The 24,277-nt window shown below is 35.0% G+C and overlaps 1 protein-coding gene across 9 annotated transcripts in view; it reads right to left on the reverse strand.

The window, feature by feature from the left end:
* STRN3 (striatin 3) overlaps nucleotides 1–24,277 on the reverse strand; it is a 110,789-nt gene that overhangs the window by 41,833 nt on the left and 44,679 nt on the right. For 7 of the 9 annotated variants that reach the window (XM_026007665.2, XM_072761353.1, XM_072761359.1 and 4 more), the window contains 4 exons: nucleotides 13,361–13,464; nucleotides 12,619–12,692; nucleotides 8,166–8,247; nucleotides 5,582–5,755 (listed from right to left, as the gene is read on the reverse strand). In XM_026007665.2, coding sequence (XP_025863450.2) covers nucleotides 5,582–5,755; nucleotides 8,166–8,247; nucleotides 12,619–12,692; nucleotides 13,361–13,464 — 434 coding nt within the window. Of the gene's footprint in view, nucleotides 1–5,581; nucleotides 5,756–8,165; nucleotides 8,248–12,618; nucleotides 12,693–13,360; nucleotides 13,465–19,767; nucleotides 19,848–24,277 lie in introns of those variants that run through there. The other 2 variants (XM_072761357.1, XM_072761355.1) reach the window with 2 other exon arrangements.

Here is a 24,277-nt window from a genome sequence, read left to right on the forward strand (position 1 = left end):
ATATTTGCAAGTCACATATTTGATGAAGATAACCTGTATTCAGAACATATAAAGAACACTTAAAGGGCTAACAGTTAACAAATAAAATAAAAAATGGGAACATTATTCATACAGACACTGTATCAAAAGATATGTGGATGGTATAAACTGATGCTCAACATCATTAGTTTTTAAAAAAAATGAAAATTAAAGCCACCACGGATTATAAAGGGTCCGAGACTTTACCCTATTTTCATGCTAACAGGCTGTTTCTTTTGAGATGCTTCTTTTTAGCACTCAGGATGATGGCCTTTGTATGGATTTTTAAAAATAATTTTATAATGAATGAATTTTTATAATGAATAAAGAATTCTTTTAGTCTAGAAACATCCTTGGAAATTAACATTCTGTAAATGTATTCCAGAAAATTTTCTTTTATTGCTAATTTAATAATCTTTTCAAGACCATTTTGCCTGTTCTCTCTGAAACTCCTCATCAGATGCTGGCCCTGCTGGACTGATTTTTGAGCGTTCCTATCTTTTCAGTCCAATTTCCTCTGTTGTCCTTTGGTGGTGGGGGATGATTTTTCAACATATTTTCCAACTCTTACATGGAAATTATTTCTATCACACCTTTTAACTTCTAACAGTACCTTCTTGATATCTGATTGAACCTTTTTTTAAGAGCTTTTAAAATTTAAATTCAATTATCATATAGTGTATTATTAGTTTCAGAGGTAGAGTTCAGTGATTCATCAATCTTATATGATACCCAGTGCTCATTACATCACGTGCCCATCCTCCTTAATGTCTAACATTAAATAATATCCTATTTGTTTTGTAGAGGTATTATCTTCTCTAAGTCTTTTCAGAAGAGTCATTACAATTTTGAAAAATCTTCTCCCTATTTTCTCTGAGTTCTTTTTTTTCCCCCCCTTGGTTCCTTGGTCACTAATTTCCATATTAAAGTCTTTTCTAAAATGTTCACCTTTAGAATGGAGCACTAAAAAGCTAACTGTATGCATGGGTGAGGCTTGCCAAGCAGCTGACTTCACTTCTGCATGACAGGACAGAGGCTCATCATTTTGCTGGCAGATCCCAATTGTCAGTATCATTAAGTCTTTTCTATTTTATGTGATAAATTTCAATACCCTAAGACCCACTGCCAATATACCAGAAGCCAAATACTAGAAGAAAACAGGGGATCTCACTGCTCAGCTGGAGATTTAGAAATTCTTCCAGTTTCCAGTTAAGTAGATCCTATCTACTTAACTTCTATTAAGTAGAGTTGCTTTAGTTCTTAAGAAATCAGAAATCATGGTTCAACTTCACTAGAAAATATACCACCATAGGGCAGCCCAGGTGGCTCAGTGGTTTAGCGCTGCCTTCGGCCGAGGGCATGATCCTGGAGACCCGGGATAGAATTCCACGTCGGACTCCCCGCATGGAGCCTGCTTCTCCCTCTGCCTCTGCCTGGCTCTCATGAATAAATAAATAAAATCTTAAGAAAATATACCACGATAGGTAGAGGGGTGTTCAGCTTGCTACACAGGATAAAAGGGGAGATCTGAGATATTATCTACCTCTTACATCCACTTTAAACCAATACTCCTATCATAACCCCCTCTAAATCCAATTCAGATATATCTGATACCTCTAATTCCCTAGCCTTCAGAGATTTGTTGGTCTTTTATGACTTTAATTGGCTTGTTCCTTTTATTATTGCTTCTGAATGCCCTTAGATTTATGGCATGGAATATTCCTCCATTTTCTTTCCAGCTTTCAAAATTGTTAAATTGAATATTTATATCCTCTCATTCTTCCTACATATTCAGTTTTTTGTTTGGTTTGGTTTGGTTTTTATGTGTGAATATGTTTTAAAAAGTCTCTGTCATTTTAACAGAGGTTCCAGAAGGCACACAATTAAAATGTGGCTTTAATCCATGAGGTTTAAGCAAAAGTCTTCGTCTATGGTATTTTATAACAGTTCTTTTTCTTTGCCAACTATTTATTTACTATCCTCTCTCACTCTAGAAAGAAAACTAACAGAATAAAAAAAAATTAGTATGTCTAGATGAAGAGAAAATAAAATGAAACCAAGGGTAAGGTTGGTAAGTAAAAAAGATGAAAGGGGGTGGGAGGGTGGAGAACCATGTCTGCAGGGCACAAATAAACCAAGATTCCAAGCATAGTAAAAAAAAGAAAGGGAGCAACTACTGGAGGTTCAAAGGTAAATCAGATCAATTACTAAGAAACAACAAAGCCTTTCCTAGTTACAAGATCTAAGAGAACTCTGTCTTCCTGTGAATCCTCATAAAGTAGACACTTTGTGACATGATGCATTATACATCCAAAACATCCCCCTATAATAAACCAACAAATACAAGAGGGACACTCACTCAGCAGAATCTAGTAAACATTACTCTAGTAGGGTTACATTTCAAAGGATACACAATACTCCATCATAGCTAGCACTATGTGCCAGGCATTGTTCTAAAAACGCTCCCTTATTAATTCACTTCTTCTTCATATTAACCCTATTATCACTATTTTACAAGTGAGCAAACTGAGGCACAGGCAGGTTAAGTACCTTGCCCAAAGTCATAGCTAGTAAGTGGTAAAGTCACAATTTAAACCTAGTTGGTCACTCTTCAGAATAGAGGCTATACTGCCTCTAATAATATGATTTAAAATTTGCCATTCCTGTACTGTTAAACATTAAGATTGCTTCTTTTTACTATTATAAATAAGAACGTAATAAACATCCTTCTGCTAAAATCTCAACATGTTAGATCATTTCTCTCATTTCTAGGAGTTTTCAAAGGCCCAAATAATTAGTGAACCACACACCTGCATTAGTGCAGATTCAGACTACACAAGTATACTAAGATGGAAATCAGCCTTGATTAAAAACAACTATTAGCTAAACATCTGTGAACACATGAATGGATAAAGAAAATGTGGTATATACTATATATACAATGGAATTATTATTCAGCCATAAAAAGAAGGAAAATTTGTCATATGCTGCAACACTGTTGAACCTTCAAGACATTATGCTAAGTGAAATAAGGCAGTCAAAGAAGGACCAACACCACATGATTCCACTTACATCAAGTATCTAAAACAGCCACTCATAGAAACAGAAAGTTGAATGGTGGTTGCCAGAGGATGGTAGGAGGAGGAAATATGGAGTTGCTATTCAATGGGTATAGAGTTTTAGTCATGTAAGATGAAAAAGTTATAGAGATGTACTTTACAACATTGTGCTTATAGTTAACAATGCTGCACTGTACACTTAAAAATTGTTAAGAGGATAGATCTCATGTTATGTGTTTTTTGAAACACAACAGAAAAGAAACCTATTAAAGTTTTAATCTTGTAAAGGCAAGAAGCTTTACATGAAGATTAAGTCTGGTGCAGAGACTTAATTCAGACTCAGGTGTGCATTCCTCTAAATATTACAAATTCTGTGAACTACTCAGCCTGATTAACTAACAAGCTTAAAAATGCACAATACTTTTGTTTTTTCTCATATATCACAAAAATATCCTGCACTTCCTAAAAGCCAGAGTAAAGAAAATAAGAGCTCTATTTGATGTCAAATTTTATTGAAGAGATTTTATTTCTCAGAAATAAAAACCCTAAAGCAAAGGCTTATGTTAACTTGAAAATTTCAGTACATTTTATTTTTTTTAAGATTTTATTTATTTATTCATGAGAGACACAGAGAGAGAGATGCAGAGACATAGGCAGAGGGAGAAGTGAGTTCCTATGTGGAACTCAATCCCGGACCCAGGATTAGGATCTGACCCAAAGGCAGATGCTCAACTGCTAAGCCACCCAGGCATCCCTCAGTACATGTTTTAAATAAAAGCATAATGTCATGAAATAAAGCTATGGCATTAAATACTAGTTTATGAATTATACACATTATTCATTTCTAAAACTCTAAAGGAACTCAATAAACTCATCTATTTTTTTTCCATTCTTTTTCTTTTCTATGTCTTTCCAATCTTTTTTTGTTTTTTTTTTAAGATTTTATTTACTTATTCATGAGAGAGAGAGAGAGGCAGAGACACAGGCAGAGGGAGAAGCAGGCTCCATGCAGAAAGCCTGATGTGGGACTCGATCCCGGGACTCCAGGATCACGCCCTGGGCGAAGGCAGGCGCTAAATCACTGAGCCACCTAGGGATCCCCTCCAATCTATGTTTTCAAGGCGACCGTCTACAGTCTAGTAGTCTAAAAAAAAAAAAAAAAAAAAATTCTATCTGCCTATTTTAACTCCTTGCATTATCAAGTCTATATTAACCAAAGGTACATCTGATAGACAAGAAACATCAAATATTGATGAAGACATGAAGAAATTACAGCTCATAAATTTCTGGTGGGAATGTAAACATATTTTAGCTACTTTGGAAAAGCATTTGGAAGTTCCTCGACAAGGTAAACACAGAGGTACCATACGACTCAGCAATTTCATTCCTGGGTGTGTGTGTGTGTGTATATATATATATATATACCCAAAGAACTGAAAACATATGTCCACATATACACCAATGTTCAAAGTAGCATCGGTCTCTATTTCAAAATGTAGAACCACTCCACACACCCATCAACTGGACAAGGAATAAACAAAATGTGATATATCCATAAAACAATATTATTTGGCAATAAAAAGGAATTTTGGATAAAGCTTAAAAAATATGAAGTTAAGGTAAAGAAGCCACTCACAATATAACCATTTATGTGAAATGTTCAGAACAGGGGCACCTGGTGGCTCAGTCAGTTACGTGTCTACCTTCAGCTCAGGTGATGATCCCAAGAGCCAGCGGCAGGCTCCTTGTTGCAGGGGGTCTGCTTCTCCCCCTCTCCTTTTGCCTCTGCCCCTCTTCCTGCTCGTGCCTTGTCTCTCTCAAATAAATAAAATCCCTTTTTTTTAAAAGGAATGTTCAGAATAGGGACTCTATAGAAATACAGACTTTTGCCAACCACTGTTGCTTAGGGTTGGCTGTGAAAGGAGTGGAGGGGGCAATGGGGAGTGATGGCTAAGGAGTATGGGGTTCCTTTTGGGGATAATGAATAATTTCAAAACAAAGACTGGTGATGGCTGAGTGACTCTGAACATCCTGAAAACAAACCATATACTTTAAATGGCGGCAATGTATAGTATATGAATTTTATCTCAGTAAAGACATTAAATTTTAAGAAGTATAAATCGAGGCTTTCTGAACACAAACATAACACAAAATCTTGTTTCTTTCACATAGAGTACCATTATAATTTACTGAAAATACCCTAGCAAAAATTTAAAAATCAGAATGTTAAAATAGCTCTGAACTACATGAAATTACTCTCAAATTGAAATTTAAATTTTGCACCTATTTCAGATCTATACCCATTCTCTTGGTATCAAAACTTCAGATCAATTTAAAAAGCAACTAAACAGAAAATTTATTTGCCCACGGTACCATGTAGGAGGGAAAAAGTATTTAAATCTGAACTCTATCTGCTTTAAAAATTATTAACAGTAATAACAGAAGTAAAGAGATTCAGAGTACCTATTATATAAACAATGTTAACCTATAAGTACAGATCATACCTTTTGATTTCTTGTCCTTTTTGCTTGGGAGATTCACCTCCATTCAGGATCTGTTCTAAGTTCTTTGTTTCTACTGATCCATTTGGTTCTGAACTGGATAGTCCAAGTAATGACCTTACCCGCTGAGACCGTACATCTAATATTGTATCTGTATAACCTACTTCCTGAAGATATCTATAAGAGAAAATTTCAAATATTAAATTTCATATATTTATACCTGCCAACTTGTAGACTGGTGACAACACTAACACAGCAGTTGAAGAGAATAAACATGAGAAAAATAAAATAATAGTCTTAGACACTTGGTACACAAACATGGCAGCAGAATGAAAGAAGATGTAAGAATTTTAGAAAACTTTCAGGTTTCTAGCTTACATGGTGGTTCTATTCAATGAAATGAAGAATAAACGGTCCAAATCTGGTTTATATAGTACATATCAGATAATCATATAGTATCTATGAAAGATACTACAACATGTATTAGGCACAATAGTAAGATAGGTCAAAGCTCAGAAGAGAACTGGACTCAATATATATATTTGGGAGTCATCAGTGTTTGACAGTATTTAAAGCCATAGATTTAAAAGAAGTTACCCTGAGAAAAAGCTCTAGAACAGAAAGCCTGGGGACACAGACATCTAAAGGGCTAGAAAAATAAGAGGAAATCAAAGAAAATTAAAAGAAAGCACTTGAGAAATAAGGGTGAGAAATGACAGTGGAGAGAAAGAAAAAATAGCTCAAAAATGAAAGAATAATGTCAAATGTTTCCAAACGATCAAATAGGAACAAAAAAAGCCTTTTAAATGTGTTTGTGAGTAGCTTCAGTGGAGTATCAAAATGGAAAACAGAGTACACAGGTCAGAAATGAACAAGGAAGACTACAGAGATAAACTACTCTCAGAGAAAGATGTGGAGTGACAAGAGTATTATTCAAGGCAATAACATTAGGCTTTTATAAGAGAAATATTTAGCACTTGCCTCAATTCCACTTCTACCTGAGCATCCTTCCAAAGAATAATGTTTTACTAAAGCTTGTGCAAATTTTAGTCACTACGAGTTTGGACTGATAGTTTCAAGAGTTTGAATGAAACATCAGAAACTAGAGTAAGAAATATGAGGTTTAAATACATCTATAGAAAGGAAAACAAAAAGTTAAGGGAGTTCTCACCTGACAGCCTTCATATTTTCAGTGAAGTAGAACCTGAGGTGCTCTAATGAGTAAGGGAGAATGGGCTGAGATATGGTAAAAGTTTAGAGTATCATCTACTGAGGGCAATGGGAGCAGGAGATGACCGGGGTTATGGAGAAAGACTCTCTATAATGTTTGTACCAGAAACCATGAACATGTAGTAGTGTTCAGAGGATTCTGTGATTTTTTCCCAAGATTTAATTAGAAATAAAAGCAGGAGACAGCAAGACTAAATTAGGGCTCGGATACTGCAGGTATAGTAAAATGACTTGTAGGAGAGGAGTAAGAGAGGGCAGCAAGAAAGCTAAGGGTACTATTAAAAGGGTGATGGATCATGGGGTCTAAGCTAGAGTTAGGTAAATAAAAACAAGAAAAACCCATATCAAAAAAGAAATAAGGGGATCCCTGGGTGGCGCAGTGGTTTGGCGCCTGCCTTTGGCCCAGGGCGCGATCCTGGAGACCCGGGATCGAATCCCACATCAGGCTCCCGGTGCATGGAGCCTGCTTCTCCCTCTGCCGGTGTCTCTGCCTCTCTCTCTCTCTCTCTGTGACTATCATAAAAAAAAAAATTAAAAAAATAAAAAATAAATAAAACAAAACTAACCAGAGCTAAAGAAGCTAAAGGGGAAAATAGAGTATCTAAGGATCTAAAGATCTAGGTAAGGTCAGACAGTAAATAACATGGGAAATGGGGTGGAAAAGGTGGAATATAAGGTAATTGTTGGATCATGGAATGTTCCAGAGTAGGGTAGTTCTAGGTAGTAATAAAATCAAGGGTCTGACCACATTTCACTGGGTTATTGAAGTTAAAGATGTATAGAATTGAGAAGAGTGAATAATCGTAAATTACCCAGAATATCAGTTTGTGTATCAAAGCTTTAAAAATTTAAGGGGAGAAACAAACAGATAAAAGACAATAAATAAGATATGTCACATCATTACTTCTAATACAGCAAAGAATTCAAACGTCACAGAGATCCTCAAAAATTCAATTAAAAGTAGGATTTGGCAAGCTAAATGAAAGGTTTCAAATAACCAGTTAAATTCCTCTATAAACCAGTCATACTCCTAAACAAACCCAAGTATGTGAATTCTACAATGATGGGAATGAGACTATCCACAAGTATGAACTATAGTGATTTTGTTCTGGCCTTCCAGTCATCCAGTTTTTATGACATTCTATTCTACAAATAAAAAAACATCATCCTGAGCAGTGTTCAAAGGAACATTCAGAGAAGACAAACTTTATTTAAAAAGATCCAAAAGTCTAATAAAGAAAGCAATATGAAAACTCTACACTGTTCTATCAAATATTTTTTTCCTTGCAAAGTGACTGATTATAAGCACTTTCATGCCTAGATCCTTCTAGAAAACTGAAAATGAACCATTACTTACTGTCTTAACAGCTGTCTGCCTTGCTTCCACGTTAACTGGCTATTCTGAGGTGCCGTGGGAGCTTCTGTGTCTTTGGTTTCTTCTAAAAATTAACACATACACACACACACACAGACAATTTCATACTCATTATTTCAACTCTTGAAAATATTGCCAAAGTTCTCTCAGGGATAAATTCCCACAAAATATAACTACGTATTCTATAAAGGACAGAAGTAAATTAACAACTATTCAGTATTTACTGTGGGTCACTAATTTTAAATGTGTCTATCCCAATAACAACCCTCCTTGTTTCAAAATTGGGAAAATCCAAGAGTAAACATTAACTATTCTACTAAGGATTCAAAAACCAGAAGACTAGACTTTGAAAAGTTTTTTTTTTTTTTTTTTGAACTAACAGAATTCTGCTGGGTTGAATGCTTTTCAAAAGAAAAAAGTATTAATCAGCACTTAAGACACACTATATATATAAAACTCCTGAATAACTTAATTTTGAGTCTAAGTCTGTAACATAACACTTTATGTAATCAATTTCATTTTTAGAACTAAAACTTAAACCAGAAAATGGTTTCTACTACAAGTAAAAAGTCATAATTTATTCTCAAATAAAAGTATATGCATTAAGAGAGTTTAATAAATTACAGGGGTGCCTCAGTTGTTAAGTGTCCAACTCTTGATTTTGGCTCAGGTCATGACCTCAGAGGCATGAGATCGAGCCCCACATCAGGCTCCACACTCAGCAAGGAGTCTGCTTCTATCCTTCTCTCTCTCCCTTTGGCCCCTCTCCTCACTCTCTCTCTCTAATAACTAAATAAATCTTTAGAAAAAAATACTATAATCTGAGGTGAGTCAAACTCTCTGTAAGTATCCCTAGAGAGATTTAAAACTATGTATCAGCACTAATGATATTATAGAAACATTTTCCTATAAATTCACAGTATGAAAATAAAGATAAAGCAGAGAAAAGAGAATCATAGAAAGTCAGCCCTTAACATGTTGAGAACCCTTAGCATGGCTCACAGTTATTAAGCTCTTAGACTCATGATTAGGCCATGAGAACAAATACTTGCTGGTGGCAGGCATTATTTCTCTAACCATAACAATCCCATTACTAACATCTTTTCATTCTTTCCCTGAACACAGAAATTTCTAAGATTTCTAGAAATAATTATTTCATTCGAATAGTCCCTCTATTTTTTTGTTTATAATTTTTTCTATTTATACCATTTGTTTGCTTATAATTACATATAATACACAACCACTAGGGAAAAAATATATTTTTAAAAAGAACTGTAACTGCCCCAAATTCTATCACCAATAGTGCTAGTAGTTGAGACTTTATTATCATTCCCTATTTTTCATCTCAAAATACATACATAAACTTCTCCTTTCTTTAAAAAAGGAGGGGGGCAATGTGCACACTGCAGTATAAGCCAGTTTCGACAACGTATCTGAACATTCTCTTGATGGCGATAAATATAGATTAATATCATATAAAATAATTACCTAATATTCCATAGAAAGTATATGCCTATTTAATTTAACCAGTCCACTAATGTTGGTATTAGTTTCCACTTTTCACTATTATAAATAATGTTGCTAAGGATATCCTGGAAGTACATCAGAAGCATACAGCTCAATGAATTTTTTTAACACATCAATGTAACCAGTTCCTAGATGAAGAAACAAAACATTTATCAGTACCCCAAAAGCTTTCCTTGTGCCCTCTTCGTCACTAGACATTTCTGAAAGGATATCAATACTATCTTGATTTATAAAAACTAGATTTTTGCACTTGACATACATGAAATCATGTATATCAATTTTCAGTTTCATATTAAGGTCCATGTGGTCAAGTGTAATTACTATTTGTTCACTTTTGCTGCCAAATAGCATTCCATTATGCTAAACATCACATAGTATACACTGTATCCATTCTAACACTGCAAGTTATTTGTTTCCAGATTTTTACTGTAAGATACTATATATAAGCCTTATGATGACTATGTGTATGCCTTTTAAGGAGTAGAGTAACTAGATGTAGAATTATCAAACCACAGAGCATGCTGCTATGGCTATGTTACCTTTAGTATCACAAACCACTTTTAGAGCAATTCTATCAACTTTCAATACCAATACCAATAGGTATGGTTGTTCTAAATTCTCATCAACATTTGACTTTTTTTCTCTTTCACATTTATTTAAGCCATTATGAGAGGTGTCTCATTGTTTACACTGCATTTTGGTTGTATTCCCCCAATAAGTAATAAAACTGAGCATCATTTCATCTACTTATTGGCCATTTGGATATCTTCTCTTATGAGCTGCCTTTACAAGGCTTTTGGCTATTTTTCTAATGTTAGAGATTTTTTTCCTAAATGCATGACAAAAAGCTCTTTATATATTTAGATGCAACCCCTTCTATAGGATTAGGTTTAGGATACATATACAATATTGGTATTACTGAGGCACAGGTATAAAAACATGCATATCTTGTACTTCTGTCAAGACAGTATTTTACACTCTTTTTACATTTTATTTTGGGTATTTACAAAAGGCAACACTAATTTGTTTAATGTCTATCTCAATCTATACTTTGATATAAATAATTTTATTCCATTTTGTTTGCATGTTGTTTCCTGCCCATCGCTTCAATGCTTCCCCCCCCCCCCCACTCAACACCATGATGTTTTTCTACATCAATAAAAGCAATCTATTTTGCAATTACGGTTTCCCATAAATAAAATACTTGGATGTCATTGTATTCCTCATGTTGAGGAAGTTTTAACAGTTAAGTTTACATAGATAAAAGCAACAGGAATTATTTTTATCTTACCTCAGTTGTAGGCAGTAGAGATTTATCTGCTAATGTTTTGTTTTACACAAGCTGCTGCACTCACACCAGCTAGCCAATTCAGACTCTAGCCTCAGGAACAATGTGGCTGCAACTAGCCACCTTCCTCACTTTTATACAGACCAAGGTGGGGGTGGGGGGGACAGCTCTCGAGTTAGAAAGTGAATACTTATTTTGTGAATATTCTAACCATATCAGAAAGAAAAGGAGTAAAAGAGAAGCATGGTTATCTGAATCCATTAGGTTTTCTCTATTGTAAAGCTACTCTACTCCCTCTACCTGCAATAAGACTACTATAGTGAACAAGGCCAAAAATATATAGGCCTTCCATCATTTTATCATTTATTTTTGCTTTCCCAAGGATGAGGCCATAATATTATTCCCTACTATCAAAGTGAACTTTCATAATCATAATCACTGAAAAGCCAGATCAAAGAAAACCCATGCTGCTCTTATGTTGGTCTTGTAACTTCATCTTTTTTCTTAATTTTTATATATATGCCAACAACTTGAAAATAAAATAAATGGTAAGATTAGTAAGTGAAGAAAAATTGTCAACCGTAGATTGTATGTATGAAGTGTTTTGCCAAGTTCTAAGCACTTAACATTAAATTTAATATTAAATTAACTACTTAATATTAAACTAAAAACCAATTAATTAAATTTTTAAAATGTATTTTTGCTACCTAACTAAAAAAAAAAAATCCATACATATGTTTTATTTTCCCTACTATATATGCTTGACTTTATTAGATATGGTACAACTACAAGAGAGGAACAACTGTGTATCCAAATAAAGACACACTTTTTTCTTGTCATAGTAACCAGCATCCAAGAAGAGTATAGAATTCAAACAGACTGCACCATCAAAATGTGTATATGAGTTCTAAATATACCTGAAATAAGAAATTAATATTCCCAATACTGTATAATATATATCAAAATATTTATTATTAGATGTTTAGACTATTCAAATTGTAATCATGTATAACCTTAAAGTTAACATTAAACTGTTAGTCTTTTCCTATATCCAACTGTCTCTTTCCAGCATAATTTCATCAGATATTACTCTCACACTCACTATCCATTTAGTTTAGTGCAAGATGCAAGATTTAGTACAAGATGAGGAGATTTTTTTTTCCTTCTCTTATCCTTATTTGGCTGCCTATAAGGTTTCCAAATTCAGATTTTCAATTTTTGGAATTAAAATTGTGTTAATTACAACTTCCCCAGATAAAAAGAACTTTATAATAATAAAAAATTAAGCTTATACAGAATAAGAATTACCTACAATATAGAAAAGAACTGTTTCATTACCTTTCATCTCTAATTAATAACAAAAATGCACCCACAATTTTACATAGGTTTCAACACAAGGAAAACAGGAAAAATATCTTTAGGATTGATGTAGATAAAGCTACTTACTTACTTTATTTATTACTTTCTTCAAAACATAGACAGTATTATAATAGTCAACCATCTAACCAATGCTATCAAAGCAAAATGAGGGTGAAGAAAACATGTCTGTTACATAAAAATGAGCTTAAACCAATTTTCTTGAATTAGGTCAGGAGAAGGTTACAGAGGAATCAAGTTTACCTGATTCAAAAGTTGGCATTTTCAAATCACCTTGGTTCAGTTCTGTGCCATATTTTAATTTGTGATATTTTGCCCTGAAAATTCAATAATAAATTGTTGAAAGAAAAATATTTTCCCCTTTTCTACACAGTTAATACTGGTATATATTTCTCTAATAACAAAACATAGTATGAATGTCTGTTTTTAATCTTTATTTGCAAACTAAGAAAAAAAAAAGAGTACTGCTGTAAAAGATAAAATGTAAATTACCCAATTAACATATATACCTGAATAAAAGATAAGTTTTTCCTGATCTTTGGAGAAAAAAGAAATTCCAAAACTTAGATTCTAGAATAAAAGATATTATTTCACTTTTAAAGATTTAAATATTTTCTTTTTCCATTATAAGAATCAAATCAAAGTAATATCTTGTGGGGATCCCTGGGTGGCGCAGTGGTTTGGCGCTTGCCTTTGGCCCAGGGCGCGATCCTGGAGACCCGGGATCGAATCCCACATCAAGCTCCCGGTGCATGGAGCCTGCTTCTCCCTCTGCCTATGTCTCTGCCTCTCTCTCTCTCTCTCTCTCTGTGACTATCATAAATAAATAAAAATTAAAAAACAAAAAAAAAAAACAACAAAGTATTATCTTGTATCTTGGGCATGGTTTCATATCTTTCAAAGAGCTTTTAAATACAATGTACACTAGTATAAAAAATACTTTTCTACTTTATATTATACACACAAGAATATGAGGAACACCTACCTTTCTTGTTTTAATGCGTACTCTAACATCTTTATTCTTCTTACTAAGTCCTTTTTCAAGTTTTCTTGACCTTTTCTTTCTCCTTGCAAAAATGCTATCCGGGCCTAAAAACAGATAAAAGGTTTTTTATTTTTATTTTTTTCCTAACAATACACAGGGAACCAAAACTAAGAAAACATGACAGCAAGCATTAAAATTTATAAAAGCAGTCAACCAAACTTTGTTAGATAACACAATTATTTTACAAATAAACATGACCATAAATCAGCTATTTGCTTTTAATCTTAAGGCCTCTAGTAATAATTTTTACATAATCATAAAAGGAAATTTTGCATATAACAATTAAACCTACTTCCTAACATGTAAATCATAAAGAACTAAAAAATATTATTTTCATAAAAGATTTTCCCAAAATGATACCAGTTGTTTAAAAGAAGTAATAATACATAAAAGCATTTTCCTTATGAAATACTTAAAAATTTATAATCTCTTCTATTTTACCCCCCCACTCCAAATTCTTTCAATTCTTGAAATAACACCACAGAGTATTTCAAATAGTTTAAGTAAAGCAACAGTATGTTCAAAGAATTCATTACTTTGTTGTCATTTTTCTACCATGAGAGGAAATTTTTCTTTTTAATTGCCTTATTTTTTGTGAGAGGCAACTCTGTATCCTTTTCTGGCCCCTCCTATCATGTCAGTCCATTTATCTACCAAACACTAAAAAGGAATTTAAAGAGACTGTCTGTCTGTGTGGAGATGGTTGCCATTATGCACATAATTAAAATAAAACTAACTTCCAAATGGGGAAAAATGCTCTTGCTGTGATAACCCACAGGTGTATTGTTGATTTAAAAAAATGAGGGCTACCAGGGTGGCTCAGTTAGTTAAGCTAAGCACTGGATTCTCAATTTCATCTCAGGTCATGATCTCAGGGTGGTGAGACAGAGTGTTAAGATTTTTTTCCTCTCCCTCTCTCTGTCCTTGCCCTCCCCCCCTCCCCCCCACTTGCTCTATCTCTGGGAAAGAAAGAAAAGAAAGAAGAAAGAGAAAGAGAAAGAGAAAGAGAAAGGAAGGAAGGAAGGAAAGAAAAGAAAAAAGAGAAGAAAAAAGAAAAAAGAAAAAGAAAGAAAGAAAGAAAGAAAGAGAAAGAAAGAAAGAAAGAAAGAAAGAAAGAAAGAAAGAAAGAAAGAAAGGAAGAACATACTGTTGCTTTTTAGCATCTTTTCACATGTCTCTTGGTCCTCTGCATGTCTTATTTTTTAAAGAAAAGAATCTCTAACTCCTTAATACCTGAGAAGTTAGACAACTACATAGTACTTGCGAATGCAAATTTCAGAACAAAAATAAAACATCTAGGAGGAATGGGAACTATTCAGAATCTAATAGTCCAATATCCTGAAGAGAAAAGTAGCATTTATGATTCTTTTGAGCTACAATGTTCATTTCATCATACAGCCTCAAATTCTACACAGGAGGAGGGAGAAGCAGGCTCCATGCGAGGAGCCCGACACGGGTCTCGATCCTAGGCTCCAGGATCGCGCCCTGGGCCAAAGGTACAGCCTCAAATTCTGATTGTTTTTTGCCCACATCAACTTTATTTCACCACAGTAAGTGTACTTAACAACCATAATCGCCATACAACATCCTTACAGTATTATTGACTATATTCTCTATGCTGGACTTGTCGTTCCCTAATTTATCCATTCTGTAACTAGAAGTTGTGCCTCTTAGACCACTTCACCTATTTTGCCCACTCTTCCAACATCCTTACCTCTGGCAACCACTAGTTAGTTCTCTGTATTTATGACTCTTTTTTTTGTTTGATTTACTTTGTTTTTTAGATCCCACATAAAAGTGAAATCATATGGTATTTGTCTTTCTTTGGCTCATTTCACTTAATATAATACCTTCTAGGTCCATCAATGTTGTCGCAAATGGCAAGATCTCTTTCTTTTTATGACTGAATAATATTCCATTATGTAACAGTCTATCTTTTCTGTTATCTGTTCGATAGATTAAATTTACATATTTTCACCAATGGTGCATAAGGGTTCTCTTTTTTCCACATCCTCACCAACACTTGTCATTTCTTGTCTTTTTGATATTAGCCATTCTGGTCTAAGGTGATAGGTCACTGTGGTTTTGTTATGCATATCCCTGATTACTGATGTGAGCATCTTTTCATATGTCTCTTGGTCCTCCGCATGTCTTCTTTGGAAAAATGTCTATTCAGGTCCTCTGCCCATTTTTAAACCAGATTGTTATTATTTTTTAAATTTAATTTTGGGTGTTCAATTATTTAAGTTCTTTATATATTTTGGATATTAACCCCTTACAAATATATCGTTTGTAAATATCTTCTTCCACTCTGTAGGAAGTCTTTTCATTTTCTTGACTGTTTACTTCACTGTGCAGGAGCTTTTCATCTTGGTGCAAAGAGTTTATTTTCGCTTTTCTTTCCCTTGCCTGAGAGGACATATTTAGAAAAATGCTCCTAAGGTTGATGTCCAAGACACAACTGCCTGTGTTTTCTCTCTTTCAAGAGTTTTATGGTTCCACGTCTCACTTTTAGGTCCTTAATCCACTTTTGAGTTTGGGTATGGTGTAAGAAAGTGGTCTTTCACTCTTTTGCATGCAGCTGTCTGGTATTCCCAATGCCATTTATCGAAGCAGCTGTCTTTTCCCTATCCTATACTCTTGCCTCCTTTACCATAGATTAATTTACCATATAAGAATGGGTTTATTTTTCAGTTCTCTATCCTGCTCCATTGATCTATGTGTCTATTTTTATGCCAGTACCACACTGTTGTCATTACTATCACTTTGTAGTGTATCTTGAAATCTGAGATTGTGATACCTCTGGTTTTGTTCTTTTTCAAAGAAGCTGCTCTGACCATTTGGGGTCTTTTGTGGGTCCACAAAAATTTTAAGATTGTTTGTGTTCTAATTCCGTTAAATACACTATTGGTATTTTAAAAGAGATTGCACCAAATTTGTACACTGTTTTGAGTAGTATGGGCACTCTGTCAATATTAATTCTTCCAATCCATAACATGTAGAACTTCCCATTTGTTTGTGTCCTCTTCAATTTCTTTCATCATTTCTAGTTTTCAAATTACAGGTCTCTCACCTCCCTGGTTAAATTTATACCAAAGTACTTCATTCTTTGTAGTGCAATTGTAAATAGATTGTTTTCTTAATTTCTCTTTCTACTACTTGGTTATTAGCTTAGAGAAATTAAACAGAATTCTGTATATTAATTTTGTATCCTGTGGCTTTACTGAATTTATTAGTTCTAACAGTTCTTTGTAGAGGCTAGGACTTTCTATCAGTATCATGCCATCTGCAAATAGTGGTAATTTTACTTCTTCCTTACCAGTTTGGAAGTCTTTTCCCCCAACCTCTGGTCTGATTGCTATGTGTAGGACTTTCAGTTCTATATTGGATAATAAAGTGACAAGTGAACACCCTTGTCTTGTTCCTGACCTTAAGGAAAAAGCTTTTAGCCTTGAATATGATATTAGCTGTGGTCTTATCATATATTACCTTTATCATGTTGAAGTATGTTGTCTCTAAACACACTTTGTTGAGTTTTTATCATGAAAGCATGTTGAATTTTGTCAAATGCTTTTTTCTGTATCTACTGAGATGATATGGTTTTATCCTTCATTATGTTAAGGGGTATGTATCATGTTTATTAATTTACAGACATAAAACCATCCTTGTACTGACTTACAAAAAAAAAAAAAACATGAATGACATACTATAAAAAAGCATTATGTGACTCCAATTGCCAGATCTTATAAACATTCTACAATTAGCAGTGGAAAAAGATGAAAGATCATTTTATTCTCTTTAAAAAGTAGTAATCAGGGCAGCCTGGGTGGCTCAGCGGTTTAGTGCCACCTTTAGCCCAGGGCGTGATCCTGGAGACCCGGGATCAAGTCCCACATCGGACTCCCTGCATGGAGCCTGCTTCTCCCTCTGCCTGTGTCTCTGTCTGTCTCTCTGGTCTCTCATGAATAACAAAAATCTTTTTTATTTATTTATTTTTTTAATTTTTATTTATTTATGATAGTCACAGAGAGAGAGAGAGAGAGAGAGAGAGAGGCAGAGACACAGGCGGAGGGAGAAGCAGGCTCCATGCACCGGGAGCCCGATGTGGGATTCGATCCCGGGTCTCCAGGATCGTGCCCTGGGCCAAAGGCAGGCGCCAAACCGCTGCGCCACCCAGGGATCCCACAAAAATCTTTTTTAAATAAAAAAAAAGCAGTAATCAGTGATTTTCCAAAGAGAAAGGCACTAAAATTAAGTGAAAGTCATAAGGTCCTCTAAAGGAGTGTAAAAAACAAAAACAAAAACCAACAACACCTGAATAGTGGTAATGTTTCCTACTTGAGTCTTAAACTGTTGTCCACATACTACCGAAGCAGGCACCAGAACCTTACACTATTGTGAAAATTCATTTTGACTTCTTGCCTTGGAATTTTCAGATATTTTACTTATTAATTTACTTGAAAGAAAGAGACAGAGATAAAAAGAGATAGGAGGAGCAGGGAGGAGAGGGAGAGGCAGGGAGCCCAATACAGGGCTCAATCCCAGTGAGACCATGACTTTAGCTGAAGGCAGATGCTTAACTGACTAAGCCACCCAGGCGCCCCTGCCTTGGCATTTTCATATCAAAAACTATCCATCCATACAGATTTTCGTACATGAAACAAACACAAACTATATTAAAAAAAAAAAAAAAAAGGGCAAGAAATCCACAGCAGCTTTTGAACAGGAGTTGAAGGAAGATAATTCACAAAGGACAAAGAAAGGTGAGAATTCATTAAGAAAATACCTTTAAAAGGACATGTCCTAACCCAAACTATGTGGAGATGAGGGTAAAAAGCAAATAACAGACATGACAGGACTACTGGACATGACCTTATGACCTCACATCACTAAGTATCTGTACTTACTCAGAGTATCTATAGATACTCTGACTTAAGAGGTTGTATCTGATACTGATAAATAAAAAAGACCAATTAAATAAGAGACAGTATTTAATAAAGGTTCATTGACAATGAGTTCTGAGCTATTTCTACAGGTCATACTGCAATGTACTGTTAGTAGCATCATCTCATCAAATAAACACTAAAAAAGTAACTGCAAAAAAAAACAAAAAACAAAAAAATACTTACAATGGCTTAAAAAAACAAAAGTATCTACGCATAAACCAACAAATTGTGCAAGATCTCTCCATGAAAAACTGCAACCTGTACAAAAACGACAACCTGAATGGACTAGCACTCATAAAAAACAATTTTCATGCAAACTGAGTTAAAGTATTCCAAACTTTCAGAATGTGTATGTGTGAGTGAACTTGACAAAATGATTCGAAAATTTACAAAGAAATTCAAATTTCCTAGAAAGAGTAAGACAGCGTAGCCCAGGTGGCTCAGCGGTTAAGCACTGCCTTCAGCCCAGGGCCTGATCCTGGGGAACCGGGATCGAGTCCCACGTCAGGCTCCCTGCATGGAGTCTGCTTCTCCCTCTCTGCCTGTGTCTCTGCCTCTCTCTGTCTCTCTGTGCCTCTCATGAATGTCTCTACCAGACGTTAAGATGGTTTATAAAACTAGAGAAATTAAAACAGTGACTGGTGCAGGGATAGACAGATTTTAAAAAACCCAGAAACAAATTAATGTATATGAGGTCACACGGTTTTATGAAAACAGTTTAGAACACTGAGGAAAGAATGGCCATTTCACAAACTGTGCTTAGTATACAGGGTAAACACAAGGGGAAAGGGAGCTGAAATAAAACTTCTGCCTGATAGATCAGTTGTAGGAGGATTATAGATCTAAATATGAAGGCAGGGATCCCTGGGTGGTGCAGCGGTTTAGCGCCTGCCTTTGGCCCAGGGCGTGATCCTGGAGACCTGGGATCGAGTCCCACGTCGGGCTCCCGGTGCATGGAGCCTGCTTCTCCCTCTGCCTATGTCTCTGCCTCTCTCTCTCTGTGACTATCATAAATAAATAAATTTTTTTAAAAAATTTAAAAAATAAATAAATAAATAAATAAATAAGAAGGCAGAACAATAATGCTTTTATGATCTAATATAGATCTTCAAAATCTCAGATTAAGGAAAGAATTCTTGAACAAGACAAAGCATTAACCATAAAGAAAAGGATGAATAGGGACGTCTGGGTGACTCAGCAGTTGAGTGTCTGCCTTTGGCTCAGGGCATGATCCCAGAGTTCTGGGATGGAGTCCCACATAGGGCTCCCTGCAGGGAGCCTCCTTTTCCCTCAGCCTATGTCTCTGCCTCTCTCTCTCTCTCTCTCTCTGCATGCGTCTCTCATGAATAAATAAATCTTTTTTTTTTTTTTTTAAAAGAAAAGGATGAATAAATTCATTACCATTTTAACGGTTCTGTTCAAGGCACAGCAAGGATTAGCAACCTGCATCAGGCTTGTTTTGGGACAATCCCAGAGAGAAAAATGGCTTAAAAAAAAACAATAAACAAAAGAATATGAAACACAGACCCAATATGACACATAAAGCCTAATACATTTACTATTAAAGTTTGTAAACCTCCTCTATGACTATCAGACAAAAATAAGGGTTTTTTGTTTTTTTCTTTTTTTAGATTTTTATTTATTTGAGAGAGAATGAAAAAGTGTATGAGCTGGGGAGAGGCAGACTTCCAGGTGAGCAGGGAGCCTGATGTGAGGTTTGATTCCAGGATCCTGGGATCAGGCCATAAGTCCAAGGTAGACCTTAATCAACTGAGCTACCCAAGGACCCCAAACGAAAGATTTTATTTTATTTTTTTTAAAGATTTTATTATTTATTCATGAGACACACAGAGAGAGAAAGAGAAAGAGAGAGAGAGAGGCAGAGACATAGGCAGAAAGAGCAGGCTCCATGCAGAGAGCCTGATGTGGGAGCCCGATGTGGGACTCAATCCTAGGACTCCAGGATCACGCCCTGAGCCGAAGGAAGACACTTAACCGCTGAGCCACCCAGGCATCCCCAAAAAAGATTTTAAATAAAAAAAGATTGCACAAGACAAAGGATTTATATATTATATATATTAATAAAAGGCTCAATAAAGAAAGATAAAACAATTATAAATATTCATGTACTTAGTAAGATCAAAATATATGAAGCAAAAACTGAAGGGGGAAATAGTTTCACAGCAATACTGCAGACTTCAATATCCCACTTTCAATGACAGAAGAATCAGACAGAAGACAAGGAAACAAGAATCTCAACACAATAAACAAACTAGATCTAACAGACATATACAAAACACTCTACCCAACAACAACAGAATACGTATTCTTCTCAAATATACATGGAGTATTCTCCAGGATGGATCATATGTTCACCACAAATTAAGTCTCAATAGATTTAAAACAATGAATATCATTAAAAAAAATTTCTCTCAACACAACAACAAAAAACCAGTAACAGAACACCAGAAAACTCAAAAATTAGTGGAAATTGAACACACTCTTAAGCAACTAATGGAACAAAATCACAAGAAAAATTAGAACACGCTTAGGTATAAATATGAAAACACAGCATACCAAAACCTATTGGATGCAGCAAAAGCAGTGCTGAGGGGAAAATGTACAGCTATCAATGCTTATATTAAAAAACACAAAAAAACTCAAATTAACAACCTAACTTTACTATTTAAGGAACAAGAAAAAGAATAAACTAAACCTAAAGCTAGCAGAAGAAAAGAAATAATAAAGATTAAAGCAGAAACAAAACAACAATATAATAGAACCAAAACTTGGTTCATCAAAAGAAGCAACGAAATTGACAAAATGTTAGCTGAATCCACTAAGAAAAAAAGACCTTAATTACCAAAATCAGAAATGAAAGTGGAGGCATTACAACCAATTCTACAGAAATAAAAAGGATTGGAAGAGTACTATGAACAACTGAACACTAACAAATTGGATAATACAAAAACACAAAACAAGACTGAATGATGAAGAAAGAAAATCAGAAAAAACCTGTAAATTTCAAAGAGATTGACTCAGTAATCAAAAATCCCTCATTGGGTGTATCTGGGTGGCTTAGTCAGTTAAGTGTCCCAACTCTTGATTTCAGCTCAGGTCATGATCTCAGGGTCGTGAGACTGAGCTCTGTTTTGTGCAGCTCCCCACTCAACAGCAATCCACTTCTCTCCTTCTCTCTCAGCCCCTCCCCCTGCTTGCAAGCATTTTCCCTCTAAAGTAAATAAATATTAAAAACAAAACAAAAAAATTCCTCATACAAAGAAAAACCCTGGATATGATAGCTTTACTAGTGAATCCTGCCAAACATTTAAAGAATTAACATAAATCTTTTTAAAACATTTCCAAAAATTCTAGAGGAAACTTTTGCTCATCAAGGCCAGCAATGCCTCATACCAAAGCCAGATACAAACTCTGTAAAAAAACTACAGAGCAGTATCTTTTATAAACACTTAGGTAAAAACCTTCAACATAATACTAATACATCATATTCAGCAGCATATTACAAAGATTGTACACCAAGACCAAGTGAGATTTATTCCTTGAATGCAATGATGGTTCAACAAAACTACAGACCAGTATCTTTTATAAACACTTAGGTAATAACCTTCAACATAATACTAATACATCATATTCAGCAGCATATTACAAAGATTGTACATCAAGACCAAGTGAGATTTATTCCTTGAATGCAAGGATGGTTCAACACAAGAAAAACAATCGATGTAATGCACCTTATTAACAGAATAAAGGGGAAGAACCGAAAAACCATTTCAACTGATGCAGAAAAAGAATTTGACAAAATTTAACACCCTTCTGTGACAAAACAAAAACAAAAAACACTCAACAAACTAGGAATAAATAAAACTATCTCAACATATTAAGAAAGCCATATATGAAAAGCCCACAACAAACATCATGCTCCATAGTTTAAGGCTGAAAGCTTTCCCTCTAAAACCAGAATGAGGGAGGAGGGATGTGCCTGGTACCTGAGTGGCTCAGTCAGGAAGCATCTGACTACTGGTCTCAACTTGGGTCTTGATCTCAGGGTTGTGAATTAAAGCCCAGTATTTGGGCTCTACGCTTAGCATGGAGCCTACTTAAATATATATATAAAAATAAAATAAAATAAAACCAGAACAAGGGAAGGATGCCAATTCAACACTCCTATACAATCTAGAACTGTAAGTCCCGGCCAGAGTATGAGACAAGAAAAATAAAGGAGTGCAAATTAGTAAAGAAGTAAAATTAATCTGTTCACAGATAATATGATCTTATATGTAGAAAACCCTAAAGATGCCATAAAAATGTTAAAACTAACAAATTAGGCAAAGTACTGGGATAGAGTCACACAAAACCAAACAGCTTTTCTTTTCTTTTTCTTTTGAGGCGGAGGAAAAACAGAGGGAGAGAGAGAGAGAATCTTAATCAGCTCAGCATGCAGTTTGATAACCCCAACTCTGAGATCACGATCTCAACTGAAAGACAAGAGTCCGCCACTCAACCGATTCTGCCTTCCAGGTACCTGGGTAATATGGTAAATCTATTTTTAATTTTTGGAGGAACCACCATATTATGTTCCACAGTGGCTCTACCATTTTACTGATAATTTACATAAGACTTCCAGTTTCTTCAAATCCTGACACTTTTTGTTACTGGTGTTATTACTGTTTTTAATAGTAGCTATCCTAATGAGGTGTAGTATCTCATAGGAGGCGGGGCTTCCATAATAATAGTGATGTAAGGCATCATTTTCATGTGCTTACTGGCCAAATATGTATCTTCAGTACATGTAAGGCTAAGTAGAGTCAGGCTCTAACTCAGTGCAGAGTCTGCTTGGGAGACTCTCTCCCTCTGCCCCTCACCCCTCACCCATGCATGCTCCTGTGCATGCACGCTTTCTCTAAAAATAAATAAATAAATCTTTAAAGAAATTATCATATTACCCAGTAATTCCACTTCTGGGCGTATACTGAAAAGAAATGAAAAGCATGGTCTTGAAGAGAAATTTATAGACCCATGTTAATAGAAACACTATTCATAATAGCTAAAACCTTGAAGCAACCCAAATTTCTTCAAAAGATAAATGGGGGCACCTGGGTATCTCAGTTGGTTAGGCACCTGACTCTTAATTTCAGTTCAGGTCATGATCTCAGGGTGGTGATATTGAGCCCTTTATCAGGGCTCCATGCTCAGTGGGGAGCCTGCTTAAGATTCTCTCTTTCCCTCTCCTTCTATGCCTCCCTCCATGTGTGCTTCCTCTAAAATAAATAAGTAAATCTTACAAAAAAAAAAAAAAAAAAAAGGAAAGAAAAGAAAAGAAAGGAATATTATTAACTCTATGCCCACAAACTTGGTAACTCAGATGAAATGGACCAGTTCCTTGAAACACAATCTATCAAAATTCACACAGGAGAAAACAGATCATTTGAATAGTATGTATCTACTTCAGAAATTGAATAAATAATTAATAACATTCCAAACCAGAAGGCACCAGGCCCACCCAAATGGATTCACTGATGAATTCTACCGAACATTTAAGGAAGAAATGATACCAGTTGTCTACATTTGCAACTAGGATACAGAATCAGAAGGTGCACTTGCTTATTAACTCACAGGATGAAGCCAGAATCACTCTAATACCAAATCCAGATAGACATCCCAAGAAAGGAAAACTAATATTTCTCTCATGAACAAAGATGCAAAATCCCTCAATATTGTATTAGCAAACTGAATCCAACAATATACACAAAGAACTATATAACAATTTACTTCAGGTATGCAAAGCTAGTTCAACATTTGACCATCTACTAATATATCCTATCATTAATTGGCCAAACAGGCCCAATAAGAAAAATCAATGACAATAATAATATAAGCACTAAGCACAAAC

This window comes from Vulpes vulpes, chromosome 6 (genome assembly GCF_048418805.1).
Source record: "Vulpes vulpes isolate BD-2025 chromosome 6, VulVul3, whole genome shotgun sequence".
Taxonomy (NCBI): Eukaryota; Metazoa; Chordata; class Mammalia; order Carnivora; family Canidae; genus Vulpes; species Vulpes vulpes.